The sequence below is a fragment of the Papio anubis genome, chromosome X, assembly GCF_008728515.1.
Source record: "Papio anubis isolate 15944 chromosome X, Panubis1.0, whole genome shotgun sequence".
Classification (NCBI taxonomy): domain Eukaryota; kingdom Metazoa; phylum Chordata; class Mammalia; order Primates; family Cercopithecidae; genus Papio; species Papio anubis.
This window is the reverse complement of record NC_044996.1, coordinates 130,146,714-130,171,096: the sequence shown is the minus strand read 5'-3', so window position 1 is coordinate 130,171,096 and position 24,383 is coordinate 130,146,714. Positions and strand designations below refer to the sequence as shown.

Here is a 24,383-nt window from a genome sequence, read left to right as displayed (position 1 = left end):
TTTCTTGGAAAAGGTTGATGTTTTCCTAGAAATACAGATTTATGTCCTTCAAAATTAATGGTAACAAACAGTGTTATCTGTATATCAGTTTACAGCAAAAGGAAATTCAGATTGCCTTGCGCCTTGCAAGAGATGGTAAAAGTCACCATTAAAAAACTACTTACTCTTATTTTAGCCAAGATCTAATATGAAAAACGTGTGACCAATGAGAAAGGAATCTGGTACTGTCAGAGACTCAACAAATTAGATTCTTTGTAAGTGATGCACCGTCCAGCTCAATTCCTGATATATACTTCCTTCCAAATCATCACTGCATGAAACATCTGTTTTCTGCAAGATTAGCACAACCCAAGAGAAACGTGCCTAGCCTGAAGGAAATAAAGAGATGGTAAAAATCGATTCAAATAGTATTTATGGGGAGGAATTCAGATAAAACCTAGTCTGATTCATGAGAAACGTGTTCAGTCTCCCTTAACTGTATTTCCCTTGGGATATATGCATTTTCCCAGTATCAGGGATGGGATGGTAGCAGTGTATGCTTCTATTCCTATCCAATTAGTCTGGTAATGATACAACCAAGTCAACATTAAATTAGTTACACTGCAAAGCTTATGCCAAAAGCCAAACATAACCCAGATATCCATGTCAAATCCCTTTACCATGAGTAACAAAACAATCAAAATACTATAAACAAAACATGTCCAGGACTCAGCCAATGGCCTACACATTTCACAAAATATTTGATACAACAAAGCACCCAAATAAAAAGAATTTGGACAGTCCTTGGAGTTTGTGATGGAATTTGACCTGGAAAGGTGGGGAAAAAAAGACAAATGGTGACCTTGATTTGAATTACTTCATAATAAAATTTATACAGCATAATTTTACCATCCAGTATATCTCACGACAGGCAGCCAGGACTATCAAAGCTGCAAATAATGAGTACTTTATAATACTTGAATTAATTGTTTGGCACTAAACAGAGAAACTTCGAACTTTGTATTTGTCACCTAATGCAGTGGAAGCATGGATGAGTGTGTGTGTGTGTGTGTGTGTGTGTGTGTTTGTGAAAGAGAGAGAGATAGGGGAGGGAGGGAGAGAGAGAGGTACAGACAGACAGACTGAGAAAGAGAGAACACTGTAACTAAAAGTGATGTATTGGAAAAGAAAGGATCTTTTGCTTCATAGCTGGGTTCATAACACACTTGTTTAAAGTGGGTTTACAGATGCTCAATGCTAAATGTGCATTTCTAAGCTATTTCCTGTTGTATCCCTATAAAAGTATTTTTGAGGCCAGGTGTGGTGGCTCATGACTGTAATCCCAGTGCTTTGGGGGGCCGAGGCGGGTGGATCACCTGAGGTCAGTAGCTCGAGACCAGCCTGGCCAACATGGTGAAACCCCATCTCTGCTAAAAATACAAAAATTAGCTAGGCGTGGTGGCGGGCACCTGTAATCTCAGCTACTTGGGAGGCTGAGGCAGGAGAATCACTTGAACCGAGGAGGCAGAGGTTGCAGTGAGCCGAGATCGTGCCATTGCACTCTAGCCTGGGTGACAAGAGCGAAACTCCATGTCAAACAAACAAACAAAAAAATGTGTTTGAGGGTGGGCGCAGTGGCTCACACCTGTAATCCCAACTTTGGGAGGCCAAGGTGGGCAGATCACCTGAGGTCAGGAGTTCAAGAGCAGCCTGGGCAACATGGTCAAACCCCGTCGCTACTAAAAATACAAAAATTAGCCAGGCATGGTGGCATGAACCTGTAGTCTCAGGTACTCGGGAGGCTGAGGCAGGAGAATCGCTTGAACCCGGGAGGCAGAGGTTGCAGTGAGCCGAGATCATACCACTGCACTTCAGCCTGCGTGACAGAGCAAGACTTCATCTCAAAACAACAACGACAACAACAACAACAACAACAACCACAAAACGTGTTTGAAAACAAATCTCAGGTTTAAAATTCATGATGACAAAATAAAATGCAAATACACCTTTGTAAACTGACAGATATACATTCTCTCAGGAGGCAATATAAGGTGATGTCTGAGAGCAGAGCAAAAATGAACACGAACCATAGACTTCCTGCTAGTGGGATCATGGAGAAACTGGTATTCTATATAGTGATAATAGAAAGTGTGACTGCCTCTTTGGATTGCAACCTGACAATGTCTTTTAAAACTAAGCATGCACAGACCTGGTGACCATCCCAGGAAACCTGTCTCATCAAAATAAATTTCCACATGGGAAGGCAGATATACAAGGGTATTCACTGCAGACCAGTTAGCTGTAGCCAAGCGCTACGAACAAAGTGAATTCTCATTGATAGAAAGTAGCTAAATTCATCATAGCATGTATTTAGATGATGTAGAATATCACCGTTAAAAGAAGCTACCGTTAATGATGAGAGACTGTAGTCCTAGCTACTTGGGAGGCTGGGGTGGGACGATCTCTTGAGCACAGGAGTTCGAGGTTGCAGTGAGATATAATTGTGCCACTTTACTCCAGCCCGGGTGACACAGAGAAACCCTGTCTCTTAAACAAAACAAAACAAAAGGAACTATATAAGTAAATTGGGAAGGATTTCCATGGGGTATTTTTTCAGTCAAATAAACAGGATGTAAAAGAGTAGCTACGATTCCATTTTAGTAAAATGACAAAATAACCTGATATCTGCATATATTTGAATGCACATATATGTAGAAAAATAAGTGTGGAGAAAGATACAGCAAGATACAATTCAAGGATATACCTGTGATCTATATAGCAAGGGTACTGGACATAGATAAGGGAGGACAAGGGATTGGAGGAAAACTACTCAAAAGTAAAAGATAAAAGCACTGCACTAAAAGGTTAAAGCACACATACAGGTATACTTATTGTTATAAAAATCATGCATAGTGAAGGCTTATGTTTAAGTGAATTAATCTAAAATTTTTCTGTACTTAAATAGCCAGAATGGAATCCACAATTAGTAGAAGGAAAGAAATAATAAAGATCAGAGTAGAAGTAAATGAAATTGAGACAAAAAAATACAGAAGATCAATGAAATGAAAAGTTGGTTTTTTGAAAAGGTAAATAAAATTGACAAACCTTTAGCTGGACTAAGAATAAATGAGAGAAGACCCAGATAAATAAAATCAGAAATGAAAAAGAAGACACAGTAACTGAGACCACAGAAATACAAAGAATCATTAGAGACTACTATGAAGAACTATATGCCAAGAAATTGGAAAACCTAGAAAAAATGGATAAATTCCTGGATACATACAACCTACCAAGATTGAACCATGAAGAAATAGAAAACTTCAACAAAGCAATAACTAGTAATGAGATAGAAGCCATAATAAGTCTCCCATTAAAAAAAAAAAAAAAAAAAAAAAAAAAAAAAAATGGCCATAATCTATAAAAAAACCAAAACAAAAAAAAAAAAAAAAAAAAAGCCCAAGATCTGATGGCCTCACTGCTGAATTCTACCAAACATTTAAAGACAAATTAATACCAATCCTACTGAAACTCTTCAAAGAGACTGAAGAGGAGGGAGTACTTCCAAATTTATCCTATGAGGCCAGCATTACCCTGATACCAAAACCAGACAAGAACGCAACCAAAAAAGAAAACCACAGGTCAATATTTCTGATGAACATAGATGTAAAACTCTCAACAAAATACTAGCAAACTGAATTCAACAGCACCTTAAAATGATTGTTCACCATGATCAAGTGTGATTCATCCCAAGGATGCAAGGATGTTTCAACACACACAAACCAATAAATGTGACACATCACATTAACAGAATCAAGAAGAAAAAACCTTATTATTTCAATAGATGCTGAAAAAGCATTCAATAAAATTCAACATCTCTTTATGACAAAAACCTTTAACAAACTGGATATAGAATCAACGTGCCTCAAAATAATAAAGGCCTTATTATGACAAACCCACAGCTATCACCATATTGAATGGGAAAAAACTGAAAGAATTCAATTGAATAACTGAATTCCTCTAAGATCTGGAACAAGAAAAAGATGCCTATTTTAACCACTTTTATTCAACATAATACTGGAAGTCCTGGCGAGAGCAACTAGGCAAGAGAAAAAAAAATAAAGGGCATTCAAATAGAAAAGGAAGAAGTCAAACTAGTCTCGTTCACAGATTACATGGTCTTATACTAAGAAAAACTTAAAGACTCCACCAAAAAAAAAAAAAAAAACCATTAAAACTAATAAACAAATTTGGTAAAGTTGCAGGATATGAAATCAACATAAAAAATTAGTAGCATTTATATACACCAACAGCGAACAATCGGAAAAAAAAAAATCAAGAAAGCAATCCTATTTACAATGGTTACGAAGAAAGATTATAAAATACCTGGGAATCAACCAAAGAAGTGAAAAGTCTATACAAGGAAAACTATAAAACACTGATGATAGAAATTGAAAAGGACACAAAAAAATTGAAAGCTATTCTGTGCTCACGGATTGGAAGAATTAATATCACTAAAATGGTAATACTACCCAAAGCAATTTACAGATTCAATGCAATCCCCATCAAAATGCCAATCCTATTCACAGAAATGAATCCTAAAACTTATATGGAACCACAGAAGACCCCAAATAGCCAAAGCAATCCTGAGCAAAATGAACAAAGCTGGAGGCATCACACTGCCTGACTTCAAATTATACTACAGAGCTATAACAACCAAATCAGCATGGTATTGGCATAAAAACAGACACATAGACCAATGGAACTCATTTTTGACAAAAGTGCTAAGAACATACACTGAGGAATAGACAGTCTTTTCAATAAATGGTGCTGGGAAAACTGGATATTCCTATGCTGAAGAATGAAATTAGACCCCCATCTCTTGCCATAAACAAAAATCAAATCAAAATGAATTAAAGACTTAAATTTAAGACCTCAAAATATGAAACTTCTAAAAGTAAACATTGGGGAAAATCTCCAGGACATTGGACTGGACTAAGATATTTTGTGTAAGACCTCAAAAGCACAAGCAACCAAAGCAAAAATAGACAAATGATGTTATATCGAGCTCAAATGCTTCTGCACAGCAAAGGAAACAATCAATAAGATGAGGCTGGGTGTGGTGGCTCACGCCTGTAATCTCAGCACTTTGGGAGGCCAAGGCAGGCAGATCACTTGAGGCCAGGAGTTCAAGACCAGCCTGGCCAACATGATTAAACCACATCTCTACTAAAAATACAAAAATTAGCCAGGTGTAGTGGCACACACCTGTAATCCCAGCTACTTGGGAGGCTGAGGCAGGAGAACTGCTTGAGCCCAGGAGGCGGAGGTTGCAGTGAGCTGAGATCACACCACTGTACTCCAGCCTGGGTGACAGAGCAAGACTCTGTCTCAAAAAAAACAAAAACAAAAACAAACAAACAAATAATAATAATAATAAGTGAAGAGACAACCCACAGAATGGGAGAAAATATCTGCAAACTACCCATCTGACAAGGGATAAATAATGAGAATATATAAGGAGCTCAACAATTCAATAGCAAAAAGAAATCCAATTTTAAAATGGGCAAAAGCTCGGAATAGACATTTCTCAAAAGAAGACATACAAATGGACAATAGGTGTATGAAAAAAATGCTCAACATCACTAATCATCAGAGAAATGCAAATCAAAACCACAATGAGACATCATCTCACCCCAGTTAAAATGGCTGTTATCAAAAAGGGAATAACACATGCTGGTGAGGATGTGGAGAAAGGGGAACCCTTGTATATAGTCAGTGAGAATGTAAATTAGTACAACCATTATGGAAAGCAGTATGGGTCCTCAAAAAAAACTAAAAATAGAACTACCATATAATCCAGCAATTCAACTGTTGGGTACATATTTAAAAGAAAAAAAAATCAATATATCAAAGAAATACCTGCACTCCCATGTTTATTGCAGCATTATTCACAATGGACAAAACGTAGAATCAACCTAAGTGCCCAGTAATAGATGAATGGATAAAGAAAATGTGATATAAATACACAATGAAATATTATTCAGCTGTAAAAAGAATGATATCCTGTCATCTGCAGCAACCTGGAGAGGACATTCAGTTAAATAAGCCAGGCACAGAAAGACAAATATCGCACATTCTCACTCTTATATGGGAGTAAAAAAGCGGATCTCATAAAGATCTCATGAAGACTGATGGTTACTAGAGGACACGAAGGGTAGGGGTCTGGGAGGGATAAAGAGAATTGATTAATGAGTACAAATATACAATTTGATAGAAGAAATAAGAACTGGTGTTTGATAGATCAGTAGGATGACTATTGTTTACAACAATCTTTGTATATTTCCAAACAGCTAGAAAAGAATAATTCAAATGTTTCTAGCATAAAGAAAAGACAAATATTTAAGGTAATGAATATCCTAATTATACTGACTTGATCTTTACAAATTATATGACTGTATTAAATTATCACAAGTACCCTGAAAATATGTACATCTATTGTGTGTTAATAAAAAAATAAAATTATTTAAAAATAGAGCAGACACAATGGCTCATGCCTGAAATCCCAATGCTTTGGGAGGCCAAGACAGTAGCATCACTTAAGGCCAGGAATCTGAGACCAGCCTGGGCAACGTGGTGAAACCCCCGCCTCTACAAAAGAATTAAAAAATTGGCTGGGCATAGTGGCACACATCTGTAGTCTCAGTTACTTGGGAGGCTGAGGCAAGAGGATCACTTAAGCCCAGGAGTTCAAGGCTGCAGTGAGCTATGATCATGCCACTGCACTTTGGCCTGGGTAACAGAGTGAGACCCCATGTCTACAGAAAAAAAAAAAAAAAATTATAAAAATTAGCCAGAATTAAAAAAAAAAAAAAAATAGGCCTTAAATACTTGGGAATTTTCTAATTATTCTTTGGATGCAAATGTCAATCTAAAGGTAACCTTTACATAACAAGGTTATGTTATGTAACCTATATCAAGCAAAACCTGTATCTCAATCAAGTATGCACTTGTGTATAAGTAACACAGGTCTGAATTTGCCTTCAGGAACACTGTGAGTCAACACGAGCTGGAAAGTCAGGAGACAGGGGTATTTTCCTTGCCCTACCTCATCCAATAAGTGTTTGGGTGGCCTTGAGCAAGTGACCAATGTTTTAGGCCTTCCACACCTGTAAATCGAGAGGTATGGCCCACAAGGTCTGGCCCTAACATACTGTGAGTTCTTCTTTTTTTTTTGAGATGGAGTCTTGCTATGTCTCCCAGGCTGGAGTGCAGTGGCGCGATCTCGGCTCACTGCAACCTCCTCCTCCTGGGTTCAAGCGATTCTTCTGCCTCAGCCTCCCGAGTAGCTGGGACTACAGGCGTGCGCCACCACACCCAGCTAGTTTTTGTATTTTTAGTAGAGATGGGGTTTCACTGTGTTAGCCAGGATGGTCTCGATCTCCTGACCTCGTGATCCACCCGCCTCGGCCTCCCAAAGTGCTGGGATTACAGGTGTGAGCCACCACATCCGGCTTCTTCCTGATTTTCTTAACTTGAAAGGTCCCAGCAGTATTTGTCAATTTAAACACAATTAAACATAAACAGAGTTCATAGAACTTTGTGCTGAGTTTCAGAAACAAGTACATTCCAGAGAAAACAGCCCTTTGCTGGTTTTTGTTTTTTTTCCTGACATGACTACTAAACCCCAGAACCCATCATACCTTTAGGAATAGGTTGGGAATGTTTTGCTCCTGGGTCCAATTTGAAGTCCAAATATAAGGTTGGTGTGCGAGTGTAAACCTTGGACTGAAAAGGAAAAGGAAACCATCAGTGTTTTTTTCTAAGAATAAGGTTCTTCTTTCCTTCAGCAGGCCCTTCTGTAATAGGCCTGGGCCTGGATCCATTATATTTATAGTTTCTCCTAGGGAAGTGTTAAAGCTGAGGTGGGCTGCTAAAACAGCCCCTCTTAATGGTCTTGGTCTGGAAGTTAGCCCTCCTACCTTTACAGTGTGGTTGACAAGTTAATTTCAGGATGACAGCTGTCTCCCTACAGCCAGTTCTCAAATACGGTCCAATAGTAACATTTTACTGGCCAATAGTTGCTCCAACTTTCCCACCTCCCGTCTTCCACTTGATATGGTAGGTTATCTCACAACCAAATGTATGTTTCTTCCCCATGTCTCAAGAAAGCCATTTCCATTTTGAAATTTAAAAATGTGACCTGTACATATTTTTTATTTTTTCTTACTTGGCCCTCTGGCTAACAAAAATGGTCCGACACTGCTCGCTTAAAAAAGCCACAACTCCAAATGTAAGAAAGGCAAACTTTTGCAGGATTTTCCATTGTAAACAGTAACTTTTATTCCATCAAGAGTTAAGCAGAGTTTCTAATTTAATATAATATCATCCTGAATCATTGGCATAGACTAAAATTCAAGGGATTAGAACTGTTGCTACAAACTTTATGATGTCTCATTGTTTATCACAAAGCTCCGGTGGTTCTAGTCTACTTTTTAAACTTAAAATGCACATGAAAATGAAAAAGCACGTAACCTTAAGCTTGACATGGATGTGTAGTAACTGGAATTTTCATACACTGACGGTGGGACAACTTGGTATAAACACTTTGGGAAGCTGCTTGGCCATGTGTAGTACAGATGAATATATGCATAATCTATGACCCAATATTCCAACTCATAGGTGTATACCTAACAGTCACCTAAAGACAGACACAAGTACCTTAATAGTAACAGACCTGATAACAGCCCCAAACTGGAAATAGCCCAAATGTCTTTAATAATAGAATGGATAAATGAAATGTAATATACAGTGGAATACTATACACCAAGAAGAATGAATGAACTCAACTACATGCAATAACTCAGGTGAATTTCACAGGCATAATATTGAGCAAATGAAGACAGACACAGAAGATCATACACCATATGATTCCACTTCTACAAAGTTCAAAACAAGCCAAAATTAATTTATGGTGTCAGAAGTCAGAAAATTAGTTACCTTGGGAAGGTTAGTAACTAGAAAAGGATTTTAAAGGGGCTTCTGGGGGCTGGTAATGTTCTGTTTCTTAACCTGGCTGCTGCTTTTATGGGTGTGTTTACTTGGTAAACATTCTTTGAGCTGTATACTTGATCTGTGTACTTCTCTGTGTATACGTTACATGTTAATTAAAAGATTACATTCATTAAATACATGCATTTTTAGACAAAAAGAATCTGGAGCCCAGAATTATTTACTCTCCTTGATAAAGGCATAATTTTGTGGAGAGTAATGATGCAAGTTCCATGAGGACATGAACATTTCTGCCTTTGTTACCACTGAATTCTCAGGGCCAACCCACTATTCTGTCAAATACTAGGTGTTCAATAAATATTTATCGAATGATGTTTCATAATGGAAAACTCCATGTATAGTAATACAGTTACTGACAGTCGATATATGTAATATGAAGGTATATATGAAGTACAGTACACACACACACATATATATATACTGTCAATAACTGTATTACTATTCTATATACTGTCAATAACCATATTACTATACATGGGATTTAACATACATATATACACACACGTGTGTGTGCGTGTGTGTGTATGTATACACATATATATATGGGGTATTCATCAACATCTTTACCTACATGTAGCAAAATGCATCTCTTCAGGACAGGTGAATCTGGTATGGTCAAAATATATGTGTGTACATTAAATTTTGAAATAAAGAATCGTGAATAATGTTGACTATCAAAAGATTTTTTCCTTTCCTCTGAATGTCTCCTATTGAAGCTTCGGGGTTTAAAATGGTCTGGTAGAGTTTTGCGTGGCTTACAAGGTCAAGCTGCATTAATACAGCTTCAAAGACTAGAAAAGCAAATTCCCCTGTGCGTACGTAAATGAAACCAGAAAGACCTGTGACATCAATTGCAACCTGAGGCCAAAGATTCACAATCAATCAGAAGAGCTTGAAATGCACATAAAAGAAGGGCAGCACACAAGGGACACAGGATCTGATTCTCTAGGATCATTAGGTGTATAAGGCACCATCTGGAAAGGGGCTGGTTTTGTCTGATGAGGACTTCTAAAATTACCTCTAAAAAGATCAAGGGTAAACTTCATACAATATCGAATGACTCCTCTATTCAGGCAATATTTCGCTGTCCTTCAGATAAAGATCGCTGTTTGGTTTAAGCATCTTTCTCAACCTCTGCCACAGTGGCAGATACAGTATCCCTTCCAACAGAGAAGAAATTCATCACAAAGAGGTTCTTGCTTTAATTTTTGCTAGCACTCTCCCAGAATGTGGCCATAAAAATAATCCTGATCTGGAAGTCAGGAGTCTTTTATGCTGTATTGCTTTTTCTTTGCTTTGCTTTCTTTTCTTTTCTTCTCTCTCTTTCTTCCTTCTTTCTTTTCTTTCTTTCTTTTTTAAATTTTCTTGTAGAGATGGGGTTTCGCCATGTTGCCCAGGCTGGTTTCAGACTCCTGGGCTCAAGCCATCTACCTGCCTCAGCCTCCCAAAGTGTTGGGATTATAGGTGTGAGCCATCATGCCCAACCAGAGGTATTGCTTTTTCTGCTGACCAGTGAAACGCTTTTCTTCTTCTGGGTTAATTCGCTCATCTGAAAATTTTGTGAGGGTACTTGCTGTTGTTTAAGTCTATTTCTGGTTCTGAAATTCTGATTCAGAAAAGTAATGTTTTCCTCCACACTCTAATTTTTTAAATTCCCTTTCAATTTCTCAGACTAGAGCTAAAGAGAAGTGAGAATGTGGCTGGGGTGAGGGAGGGCAACTAGAGCTGTGGAGAGTTGGTGGGAAAGCTCTGGTTAACTCGCTGTATTCTTGCCCTCAACTTCAGTCATCAGTCTGCCCTCCTGGCTGGCTGTTTTTCCTTCTTCCTTCCTGTCTCTTGCTTCTCAACCTAATCTATATTGTTCAAAAAATAGTAGCTACCTGTCTAAGACTGCAACTACACAGGCACAAGCACACATGCAGGTGTATTCGCACTCGCACAGAACGTTCTATGTTCATTTATGTATTCATCTCAAAAATTTTAAACAGAAACCAATGAGAGACTTTAATAAAGCCACAAAATACATTCTGTTGTCTCACAGTGTGAAAAAGTCTAAGAGGAAACTTTTAATTCATTTTGCAGATGTTTTTTTACAACATCTTTAACCTAAAACAGAATTCCAATTCTAGTATTCTTTTCCTATTGGGAATTGGATCATTGAGGGTGTCAATATAACATATGTGTTGAATAATAAACTACCCCAAAGCCTCCAAAACTGAATGTATATTATTCTATTTAAAATAATCTATAATGAGACAAAACTCAATTTGGAAGATGTTCCTATAAGTGTATGTGTAGGTGTATGTATGTATACATATACACATATATTTTTTGAAAAGTATGTAAGTTTTATTATTTGATTTTGATCATCCAGGGTAACTCTATGGAAATAGCTAATGTAAGTTATGTTCATTTAACTCAAAGGTGATAATGCCGGCCTGGCGCGGTGGCTCACGCCTGTAATCCCAGCACTTTGGGAGGCCGAGGCAGGCGGATCATGAGGTCAGGAGATCGAGACCATCCTGGCTAACACGGTGAAACCCCGTCTCTACTAAAAATACAAAAAAAAAAATTAGCCAGGCCTGGTGGCGGGCACCTATAGTCCCAGCTACTCGGGAGGCTGAGGCAGGAAAATGGCGTGAACCCAGGAGGCGGAGCTTGCAGTGAGCCGAGATCCTGCCACTGCACTCCAGCCTGGGTGACTGAGCGAGACTCCGTCTCAAAAAAAAAAAAAAAAAAAGGTGATAATGTCAGTTTCAAATGTACCTTGAGCAAACCTGGATTCCGTCTTTCCATTACACACACTGCTGATTTTCAACCATAAAGAAATCTTCCTATTAGGTACATTGTTTCTTGTGTTGTTTTGTTTATTTTTATGTATAGTATTAAACTATTAATAGAATCTCAAAATAGAATGATAATTTAATTAAATCATTCTTTTTTTGGTTAAAACTTAGCTATCACTGAATCTATTTCCACAAGAGTCAAACAAATTGGTCCATAAGAAACTAAAAGAAAATATTCCCCTATAAATCTGTTGCAGCATGCACAGAGCTAATGCACTCAAATTCTATCAGTGAATTTGTTGTTTTTTTTTTCCTTTTTTTTCTGTTTCACTTCTGATTAATAATGCCCGCAGAGGCACTAAAATCCAAAGCTCTTCCCCCTTCTTCTTTCTTTCCATTTCACAATCCTGTGTTGAAAGTATTTAGGAAACTTTCCTTTAAAGTTTTAGCCTATATTTCAAAAGCCTAATGGCTTAAAATATTATGGTTCAAATATTATGCAGGGAATATTTCTAGAAGGTAAGTAATTCAATTCTTCATAAGAGGTTAAGGGTAAATTTTGGCTAACCTACAACAGGGCTGCTACCAAATCCAGGAAAGCCTTGTCTCTCTTTCCCTATAAATATGTCAGAACCAAACCCATAATGAGTCTCAGACACCACTCCAATAATGACCACAAAACAACCAAGACAAAACATGGTCTATAAAACCACTTCCTTCCAAACTCCAACTACCTTCACCTTATGTCCTTCAAAGACTTCCCATTTACCCTGGTTTTTGGTAGGATACCCTTGTCAAGCTGGCTTCCTTCCTCTGCTTTTATTCATATATATGATCTTAATTAGGAGATGAAATCACTTCCACATGGAAGCTATGTGGCTTAAAAACATCTCCCCCCAAAAAAGAATGCAGCATGCTATGCTGCTATGTTATGAGTGTGGCAAAGGAAGTATCTGAATTTTGCCATTGCTCCTTTGACAGATAACTGCTGCCCATTGATTCCCAAATGCTGCTGTTTTTACTGCCATCTTATACCTTCCCTAAAAGCAAGTGGCAGCAATGTAGTGTCATGTGTCAGACCTGTAATAAATGCATTCACAATTCTTTGGGGGAACTATTCAAAAGCTCTTTATGATTTAGTTATTCTTCAGGAAATGCACTCAAATTGTCAATCTTACTATAATATGTTGCTTAAGGAAATTACTCTAAGTAACCATATTAATGAGTGGCAATCTCCAATATCCTGTAAGAGAAAGAAACAGTGTTTCTACTTGTTCCTAGACACACACCCCAATTTTGGACAACTCCCCTAATGTTGGACATTGTGTTTTATGGTGTTTTTGTGTGTCATTGTTAACTTTTGACGAATCTCTTTGCACATAAATCTTTGATTACATTTCTATTTTTTTCCTTCATAGTGAAATTATAGGTGCAAAGGTTAAGACATTGTGGCCAAAAGCAAATTGTTGAACATAATCATCTGGTTAAACAGCAATTTTGCTGAAAATGTCTGCTGCTAGTCACTGCTTTTCCTAGTCTTGGTAATTTTGCTACACCACAGGGCAGCCTTTCAACTCTTTTTTTTTTTTTTTTTGAGACAGAGTCTCGCTCTGTCGCCCAGGCTGGAGTGCAGTGGCCAGATCTCAGCTCACTGCAAGCTCCGCCTCCCGGGTTCACGCCATTCTCCTGCCTCAGCCTCCCGAGTAGCTGGGACTACAGGCGCCTGCCACCTCGCCCGGCTAGTTTTTTGTATTTTTTTAGTAGAGACGGGGTTTCACCGTGTTAGCCAGGATGGTCTCGATCTGACCTCGTGATCCACCCGTCTCGGCCTCCCAAAGTGCTGGGATTACAGGCTTGAGCCACCGCACCCGGCCTCAACTCTTTATGTGCTCTAAATAGTTTTTTTCCCATCCAGTCTCCTACTGTTAGAAAGTTAACATATTCCAACTGATCTCCTATGGTCACACATTTGTTTCCTTGTCACAAACATAGAATGGAAAAATTAATTGCTGAAAAAAGGTAAACGTTAAAAAATAACCCCCCTGAAAACCTTTGGAAAACGGACAAAAAGGAAGGAAACAAGCTTAACCTGAAGAAAAAAGTTTAGAGGCACCACCTCCACAGTACAAATACCATTATCTCAACAACCCACATCTAGCGGCATTTGTTCTTGAACAAATCATCATCTGATCACTTGTTATACTAATTAACTTGCTTTCATCCAAATTGGTTTTGTCAAATCACTTGGTAACTACCTTTAAAAAGTGCCCATCTCATCAAAATGTTGATGATTTTTTTTTTCATTGTAGTTCATTTAAAAAGCAGAAATTGGTATCTCCTTACTCTTTAAATTTGACTATTAGTTTGGGTGATGATTATTATTAATTTAAAAATAATAGTATCTGTTAATATAAAAATAACAATAAGTAAATATGTTGAGGGCTTAGTATGTACCAGGTACTATTTTAGGGGCATCGTATGTATTAATTAAGACCACTTGCATTTCTCTTTTAGTAAACTATCTGCTCATTAACCTATTTAACTTTTCATTCACTTATCAATTAATTTCCTCATTCAAAAAATATTCTTTGAGAAGCTATAATGCGCTAGTCATATATATTGCTGAATAACAGTTCTGCACAACCCTTGTGAAGTATTGCTTTCTAGTGAAAAAGATAATTTAGCAAATTAAATATAAAACTTTAAAATGTGGTACTTGCTAGAAAAGAAATAAATCGAATGCAGAGAGAGAAAATAAAATGAGGAGAGTAAGGGAAGTCCTCGTTAGGGAGATTACATTAAAATGGAGACTTGAATAAGAAGAGTTGAGGGTAAGAGATTTCTGGGCAGAAAAAACAGAACAGCATGTGTGAAGGCCATGAATCCATAAAGAGCTTAAAGTATTCAGAAACTGGGAGGAGAGCAACATGGCAGACACAAAGTGGCTGCTGGAGAGAATGACATAAGTTTAGAAAGTTAGGAAAGATTCGATCAGATATAGACTATAGTATGGCATTTCGGATTTCTTTAAAATACAATGAGAACACACTGAAGAACAATCAGATCCAATTTTCATCTTAAAGAGATGTCTTAAGCTACTATATAAAGAACTGGAAGGGAGTAAGAATAGAGGAGAGGAGACTCCTGAAGAGGATCCTGGAGTGGGCCAGAAAGGGATGGGAGAGAAACAGGTAGATTTGAAATAATATATTTGGAGATAGAAAGGTTTTGCTGAGGGACTGGATGCAGTGGGTATAAGGATGACCACCATGTTTCTGCTTTGAGCAATGAGTGACAGTTCCATTTATTAAGATGGAGAAGACTGGAAGAGAAACAAGTTGTTTATTTGCTGTCAAGACAGGTGAGGGTGGGGAGAACAAGACTTCAACTTTTGCTGTTTTAAATTTGATGTGCCTGGGCACCATGCAAATGGAGATGTCAAGTTGGTAGTTGCAGATATTAATCTACATAGAGCTCAAAGGGGAGGCTTGTACTGTGAACATAAATGTGGAACTGTCAGACTATACATGGTATCTAAATCCATGAAATAAATAAGCTCACTTAGGCAGATGCTCAATGAGAGAGAAGACTCAGGACTGAGATCCAGGGAACTCAAGTGTTTAAGGGTCTGGCCAAGAAAACAGTGTCACCTGGAGAAAGGAAACTGAGAAGGAGCAAAGAGCAACCAGAGACACAAGAATGTATCATCTCAGAAGCCAAAGAAAGAGAGGCTGTGGAGAAAGACAAAGCAATCAAGCCATGGAGAGGAAGAGGTAACATGAAGAAAGAACCAAAGAAAGAAAAGAAAAGAAAAGAAGAAGGAGGAGGAGGAAAGAAGAAAGAGAAGGAGGACAAAGGAGAAAGAAGGAGGAGAAGGAAGGAGAAAGGAGGAGGAGGAAGGAGGAAGAAGGAGGAAGGAAGGAGAAAGAAGGAGGAGGAAGGAGAAAGAAGGAGGAGGAAGGAGGGAGGAGGATGGCAATGACATACGATAAATGCAATGATGAAATGAGATACGAGCAATGGCAATGATACAATGATGATGATGTAAATGATTAAGTACGATGGCAAAATGGCCTAAGCGATATGATGAAGCCAAATAATGATAAAGATGTAAAGACTCAATGATGGTTAACGATGATGTTTATTTAAATGATATATAAATGATGATGATGCAAAGATATGTCGATGATGATAAAATGATATATATATAAATAAATGACATATAGCCAATGATGGAATGATGATGGAATGATGACAGTGATGATGATGATGATGACAATGATAAATAAATAAATGTAAATATGATATAAATGATGATGATGATAAAATAAATGTGATAAATGGCCAATAAATAAATAAATAAAATAAAATAAATAAATAAATAAATAAAATAAACAAAATAAAATAAATGATGATGATGATGATGATGATGATGATGATGATGATATTATGATGATGATGATGATGATGATGATGATGATGCGGATGATGGAAAATACTAAAATGAAGGAAGAAGAAGAAAGAAGGAAGAAGAAAGAAGGAAGAAGGAGGAGGAGGAGGAGGAGGAAGAAGAAGAAGAGGAGGAGGAGGAGGGAGGAGGAAGAGGAGGAAGAGGAGGAGGAGGAGGAGGAGAAGAAGAAGACAGAAGATTACCACCTCAGGTTTGGCCACATGGAAGTCAGTGGTGACTGGTTTCAATAGACCAGTGTGGGTGGATGTCAAGTTGAGAACATCAAGGAGGTAGGGAAGTGGAGATAAAATGTGCAGACACATCTTCAGTGATGTGTGACTGTGAGAGGGAATGGAAAATTGGCGGCTATGAAGTCAGGGAAGTTTGGTGCTTCTCATCAATTTACATGAGAGGTTTGTTTCTTTTTTTTTTTTTTTTTTTTTTTTCCAGTAAAGTAAGGTTATTATCTCCCAGTTTGTTTTTGGCCTTTAATTTCATTTACAAGGCTTCTGATGTGGGTCTAATCTATTAATCTTTTCCTTCCAATGCTTTTAAACATAGAAAGTCTTTCACCATCCAAAGATCATATAAATGTTTGTGTATATTTTTCTAGTTCAAAATGTTTAAAATAAAATTATTTAATCTATGGCTGGGTACAGTGGCTCAGGCCTGTAATCCCAGCACTTGGGGAGGCTGAAGTGGGCAGATCACTTGAGGTCAGGAGTTTGGGACCAGCCTGGCCAATATGGTGAAACCCTGTCTCTACTAAAAACACAAAAATTAGCCAGACGTAGTGGTGGGTGCCTGTAATCCCAGCTACTTGGGAGGCTGAGGCAGGAGAATCACTTGAACCTGGGAGGTGGAGATTGCAGTGGTCTGACATTGCATCACTGCATTCCAGTGAGACTCTGTCAAAAAAAAAAAAAAAAGAGAGAGAGAGAGAGAAAGAAAAGGAAAGAAGAAAGAAAGAAAGAAAAAGAAAGAAAAAGAAAGAAAGAAAGAAAGAAAGAAAGAAAGAAAGAAAGAAAGAAAGAAAGAAAGAAAGAAAATTATTTAATCTATGTGGAATTCTTTTGACAATTAACTGTGAGATCATGAGCTCTAATCTGGTTACTTTTTATTAAATGGTTAACCAATTGTCCCAGTTGACTTATTCTTCTTTTCCTCAGTTGATGATAATCTTCTTTATCCCCGCTAAGTTTGTATATATACATATATATATATATGGGTCTAGTTCAGGTAGATTCTCTTTCTACCACTTACAAGGAAGAGCCTCAATGGGGAAAACCAAGTGTCCGCTTCATTTACTAGCTCAGGAGTCCCAACTAATAGAGTAAGATCTATTCCATAAGGAGCTCATGCCTTCATCTAGTACAGTTCTTATGACTTCCCAATTTCCTCATCTTCCTTCTATCACCTTCCCACTCCCGTGATCTGTTGGGCTTTTCACTGGGGATAAAAATGCATCAGCACAGACCTAGTCTCTGCACTACCATACACACTCAGGAGACTCACTGCCAGATCCCATTGCCCCTGCATGGGGAGCCATACTTTCTCATTTCTCCTGGAGATGGTAAGGCTTTGAGGAAGAGAAAAGTAGATTTATCATATTGTTTAAAGCAAACTTCTAACTCATTTTTAGCATAGGCAGATGCTCTTCAACAAAATGATGTCTTCTGTATCCAATCCAAAGCACTTTGATTTCTGAATTCTTGATTATTTTAAACAATTCTGATAAGCAGTGGGAAAGATTTGTTTCCATCTCCACTGCCAAAGGTATCGTGGGAAGGATTAAAACTCTGTAATCATATTTTGACATATACATGAAGTGCTACACAAAGAGAAGACAAGGAACTCTTAGGCAAAATGCCAATGACTCTTCGTAGGGAGGGATTTAGAGAGGGCCAAAAAACATTTTTAACTTCTATCAACCATAAAAGACTGTGGACAGTCTTGAACACCAAGCTGTCTAGCTGACCAAGAATTTTGAACATAGCCAAATTCAGTCTATAGTATTCTTTTTCAAGCAGCCCTTTAATCAGTAGTAATACTCTTGTCTTTCTCTTTCTCGCCTTTTATTTATGGGAAGAGTAGTGAGAAAAGAAGAACTAAAGGGGAAGAGAATAAAGATGATGACAGGGACTCACAGTACTGAAATTTAACCAGAGACACGTTAATTGTGAAACTGGACTTTGATTTCTTCACCCTTTGAGTCAGCATCCTTGACTGAAATTGGGTTACAGATGTTCCAATTTCTTGGAAAACTAAAACCAGAAAAAGAACAAATTCCTATGTCTTGTATAAATAATCCATGTATAACCCTATAAAGGCAACAGTATAATAAAACCACAAATGGCCCCCAAATAGACTAACACAGAGCCTTCCTATTTGTTAACTTCAATCCATGGGTAATGTATTCCAAGACTGAGTCAGCAAATCTATTAACCAAAGCTAGAATATTCCTCACAAAGCTTCTAATGTTTATTAGTTACATTTGCTATTTACTAAAATATTTTTAAGAGTTCTCGTAGGAAAGTGCATCAAGATGTAACATGGGAAACTCATTGGCAAAGATTTCATAGACCTCTGAGTACGGATACCTTCATATAGATATGATTCTTCAATTTTATGACTAAAATTAATGAAGAGGGACTTTATTATGGTCTAGGGCTCCTTCTATGTAATCATTTGCAGGATGTTCTGACACAGACAGGCAGGGGTGTCTGCTTACAGAGGCGTGTGCCTGAAGGTACCCTTTCGGTGTAGAAAGAGACATGGTCATTTTGAACCTTCCTTCCATGAAAATGCGCTAAAGCATTCCCTAACTGGAGATAGATACACTCAGCAAACTTATGCATCAGGGCTGAATGGTGTGATTAAGGCAGGTGAAATGTTCAAATAAAATGGGGCAAAAATTCAGGAAACCTGATTGGGTCTGTTCTTCTTCCACAACGAGCTGTGTGACCTTGGGAAAGACTTTTTGCCTAGTTGGGTTTCCGTTTTCTCATTTACAAAGTGGTGGAGTTGGAGAGCTTATCTTTGGTATCCATTGCTACCTGACATTCTGATTCAAATGAAAGTACCAGAAGAAAATGGAACAGTAAGTGGTGGTCTGCTTTGAAAAGCATCTCATTCTATCAGGAATTCTAGATTCGTGTTGCCCTAAGAACTTTGTTCATATCCTAACACACCATTATGGCAATGGAAGAGCTGAATGAATGAATGGAAAGTTTCCTGTACAACTACTATATAAATGGGCCAGAGACAGCCCCTGTATATTAGGTGAAAATGGCCCCCATGTTGGTTACTTCCTTACACTAGGATAGGACCATTATCCCAAAGCACACTGATGCCAAACTCCAATTTTCACACATTGAATTGCTTTAAATATATTCCAAAATGAACAAAATTTTAGCCATTTAGAGTCTACCTACTTCATATACACTGTGAAACTATTCCCAACATCTGCTAGCCAGAAATAAGATAAACTATTACCAACATCTGCAAGCCAGCTATAAGACCTCAAACTGCTAATGTCCTTCAGAGCTCTCTAATCCACAGAAACCTCACCTTGCTGTTGAGTGATATCACCTAGACATGTAATCCTTCTCTCTGATTTCCCCTACTCCTTCAGGTGTCTTGCCCTATTTCCTTTCTGAGTGGTGGCCTTGTGCCACTGTCTCTGGAAAAACTCCAGCTATGAGGAACTTTCCCTCTTATGCAACCTTGTCTGAGCACTGCCCAAATAAAGTTTGCACGTTACTACCTCTCATGAAACTGTCTCTTCCTTGATCAACTCCCCAGTCCCCAAATATACCACATCAACCCATCTAAATATAGTATTCAAATAGGTCCTAAAAGTATTGAATATGGCCTCCTGTGTATCCACAAACAAGAGGAGAGGTAGTTCCCTGCTATTCAGCACCAGCTCAGAAAAATTGAAGAATTGACCAAATCTGATGAAAGGCTGGAACACTAGGCAAGGGATCAGTATATATCCTCAATTCAGGTCAGGGATCATTCATGAATTCCTGTGCAAATAGGGAGTGGTCAGATCCTTGGCAAAATCACAGATGGGCCAAGATTTTCCTCTTGAACGCTTCAACATGTATCTCTCCTCCTAAGCCTTTTCAGTCTTTAAAAGTTTCCAAGACAAAACCTTCTCTCAACAAAAAATCTGATTTCTATTGGGTTGTGCCAAACTGGTGAAGGACCTATGTGAGCATGTGATTAAGAGCACAAACCCTGAGTCAGACCATCCAGTTAGAATCCCAGTTCTGTCATTTACTATATGAGGTGCTAATCTCACTGTTTCAGTTCCCTATCTCATTAGGTTGTTGTGAGAATTCAATTGTATACATTTTACATGCCTCCTCAGAGTCACTCAGCCTCATTGTAGCTCCTCAGCCCTTGGCCTCTTATGGAGACCTGTAAGTGCCATCATTGTTGCAACTGTTGACATTGCCAGATGCCTTGGCCTCTCCTAGCTGACTGTCAAGTTCTGACATCGTCTTGATTGTCCTCTCAGTGGTGGGAGTTCCAGCAGCTCCAGAGTCTGGGCTTGACCCAACCGACCTACTGAGGCTCTGGATTCTCTCTTCATGCCCACATTTGGATACAGATCCAAGCCATAGAATGGGACATGTGGCCTATTCAGAGGCTGTCTGCAGGGGTTGGGTGACACAAACCAGAAGGGCAGGGAATTAGCTCCCCATGGGCAAACTGACCAAAGAGGAATGGAAGATGTGGGGCAACAGACAAACTCTTGCTGCCTTAGAAAGTTCTGAGGTACAGCTTTCTGAACAGGCATCCTACATGGCCAAGCATCTGTCTCACTTCCCTTCTCCTTCACTCCCACTGCCCTGGGATTGCAAATAATACTTGCCTTGGGCTTTGTTTTCCAGAGAACCCAAGTTAAATCAGAATTAAAAGAATTGACACATATAAAGAACTCAGAACTTCACGGTCCAATACAGTTGCCACTCACTGCATGTGGCTACTGGGCACGTGACATGTGGCCAGTCTGCACAGATGTGCTGCAAGTGTAAAATACACACTAGATTTCAAAGACTTGGTAACAAAATGTGCGAGCTATCTCATTATAATTTTATATTGATTACATGTTGCAATGATAATGTTTTGGATATATTGGATTTAATATGCTATTAAAATTAATCTTACCTGTTTTATTTCAGTTTTTAAATGTTTACTATGAAATCTGAAGTTACATGTTGCTCCCATTATATTTTTATCAGACAGCTCTGACTTAGAACTTAGCACCTCATAAGCCCATAAAAGATGTTGGCCATTTTCATTTCCCAACCCAAGAATTTCTAGAGATTTGCTGTCAGTAAAGACTAATGATAAAAGGGAATGTGGGAGAAGAAAAGATAAGGGAAAAGGAAATAAATATTTATTAAGTACCCTCTATGTTGCTAGGCACATTAAATACCATACAAAACCCTCAAGGACTGTGTATTATCATCCTCACTTGGCAGACGAGAAAATAAAGGCTCAAAATAATTTTCCCAAGGTCACAGATGTATTAAACAACAGAGCTGAGATTTGAACCCAGGTGTGTTTGACTCCACAGCCTATGCTCCTTTCAATCCCTCATACTGTTGAAGGATGGACTCTAATGGTACAGATTTAATAACGTGACAGGAAGATTTTCTGTCATATGTTGGACTTTTTAGAATCCCTAAATCAGCCACACAGGAGGTCACCTTTGCCAACCAAGTTAAAAGCTGGTGTTAGACACAAATCTCTCTCTCTCTCTCTCTCTCTCTCTCTGGCCCTGGTTCATGGAATTGAATTGGCTGTACACTATATTCCATGGCACAGAGTCATCATACATCCATGGGCACCCCTCTTGTTTTGTGTTATTTTCCCCCATCATCCCCCATCTCAAGACCATTCCCCATTGGCTCTCACTTGAGCATATGTAATAGACATCCTTCCAATCTACCCACAGTGTATTTATTTAGATAGATGGGTGTCCTTGAAAAATGAGTAGCATTGTGTGCTAAGCTGCTTTCTTTTCTGATTTATTCCTCATTTTTTTTCCTGAGAGTTAATAATATAACTGCAAGTGAATATAGCCCATTGCTTCTGGCAGCTACACTATATTCCATCATATGTAACCACCATATTTCACTTATTCATTATCTCAGTGGTGAACATCTATATCAACTCTGACTCCTTTCTATTACTCACAATGCTGGGATGACCACTGCCATATGTCTGCTTGGTGAAGTTTTGATGGAATAAATATTAGGAGTGAAATTTCTGGGACATACCCTGTATGCAGTGTTAGCTTCACTGAGTAATGTCAACTTGCCCTCCACAATGAACACAGTTACACCCACCTGCCAAACATGAAGTTTCCATTGCTTTCCATCCTTGCCAGCACTTCACAGTACCCAACTTTGTATTTTTTCTTAATTTGAAGGGTGTCAAGTGGCAGCATATTATTCAAATTTCTATTTTTCTGCATATTGATGAAAGGAACATTTCTTCATATTCTTATCAGCTTTCCATAGTTGAGTACAGGATTTTCTTAAGATCTGGTGCCTGGAGTTACCACTAACACAAGCATACAACTTACACAAAGACAGAAATGTCTCCCCGCGGAGAGTGGAGATGGTATGGATACATGGTTTTGTTTCCCCAACTATGTTAATACTCTGGACTGACCAAGTACATCAATTCTCTGCAGATATAACTGCTCTAGGACTTGGAGGTTTGCTTGTGCAATAAAATTTCACGGAAACAAAACTGGTATTGTGATAAATGTGTCTTTTATTACCTTTTGGGACTATTTCTAAAGTGAAACGAATGAGAATTGAGGTTGAATGGATTCAAGTTTGGCAGACCTAATGGAGTCACATCCAGTTCAGGGGAGGCAACTCAGGCTACGATGCTCATAAAGAAAAAAGAAAATCCTTATTCTACCCAAGCAAAGCAGGGTTAAAATTGGATAAAGATGCTTTGGCATCTTATTTAGAATGTAATTTTAATTCTAATTTATTTTAATGTGATTTATAAGGACAAGGGGTTTTAGATCAGAACTTTACTTTTGTCTTAGAAGTTTGATGATGGGAGAGGTTTATGTACAAATTTGTGATATTTTAATACTTAGATAAAATGAATGTGCAGCCTAGAAGACAGATATGCCTTCGTGTGAATTTAACAAAAAACTCTCCATATACATTTCAGATCGTTCTGGGGGTAAAATTGATCTCAGAGAACAGAAGTTAGTTTTTATGTGAGGGGGTTCACACTGATAAATTTCTCATCTCTTTCCTTGAGGGGGCAGTCATGGCTAAGCGTCCGACTCTAATATGTTAATAGAAAAAAACATCAGGGAATGTTCGAAGGAGCCTCCAGACCCCTCCCTAATAGCCCCATGAGGCAATACTGCCAGCTGTTCTCTGCCTTTCTCACTAATCCCTGAGGGTGAGGGGGAGGCAGGAGGTGGGATCCAGCTGGTAAGAGTAATTCAAGGGACTGAGTATGCTCAGCTCACGCCCTTCTGGGCTCTTTTTCTTTCTTTCTCTTTCTCTCTTCTTCTGTCAAGAGGTAAGCCTGCCTCTGAAGAAGATGCCTGGGACTGTGCGTACACCTCTGCCTGGACATGGTTAATGAAGTGCGGGAAGTATTAAGAAGCCCAACAGGTCTCAGATATAAGTCATGTGCTTTTATCTAGATTTTACTGGTAAGAAAGATGATATGTGGATCCCTATCTGGTCAACTCCTCGGTCTCCCTCTCAGTTCGTTCTGAACTTGGGAGGGAAAGAAAGATGTACAGGCATGCCTTTTTTTATCACACTTCCTTTATTGTGCTTTGTAAATATATGTGTTTTTGTTTTTTTTTTTTACAAATTGAAGGTTTGTGGTAACCCTACGTTGAGCAAACCTGTTGGTGTCATTTTTCCAACAGCATGTGCTCACCTCACGTCTCAGTGTCACATTTTGGTAATTCGTGCCACATTTCAAACTTTTTCATTATCACTATATCTATTATCTGTGATCTTTGATGTTACTATCGAAATTGTTTTGACGCACCACAAACTGTGCCCACATAAGGTACATCGAAC

General features: G+C 38.3%; 1 protein-coding gene across 2 annotated transcripts in view; it reads right to left on the bottom strand.

The window, feature by feature from the left end:
- Positions 1-24,383, bottom strand: part of PIR (pirin) — a 112,112-nt gene that overhangs the window by 33,299 nt on the left and 54,430 nt on the right. For both annotated transcript variants that reach the window (XM_031660517.1, XM_021932407.2), the window contains exon 6: positions 7,680-7,764. In XM_031660517.1, coding sequence (XP_031516377.1) covers positions 7,680-7,764 — 85 coding nt within the window. The remainder of the gene's footprint in view (positions 1-7,679; positions 7,765-24,383) is intronic.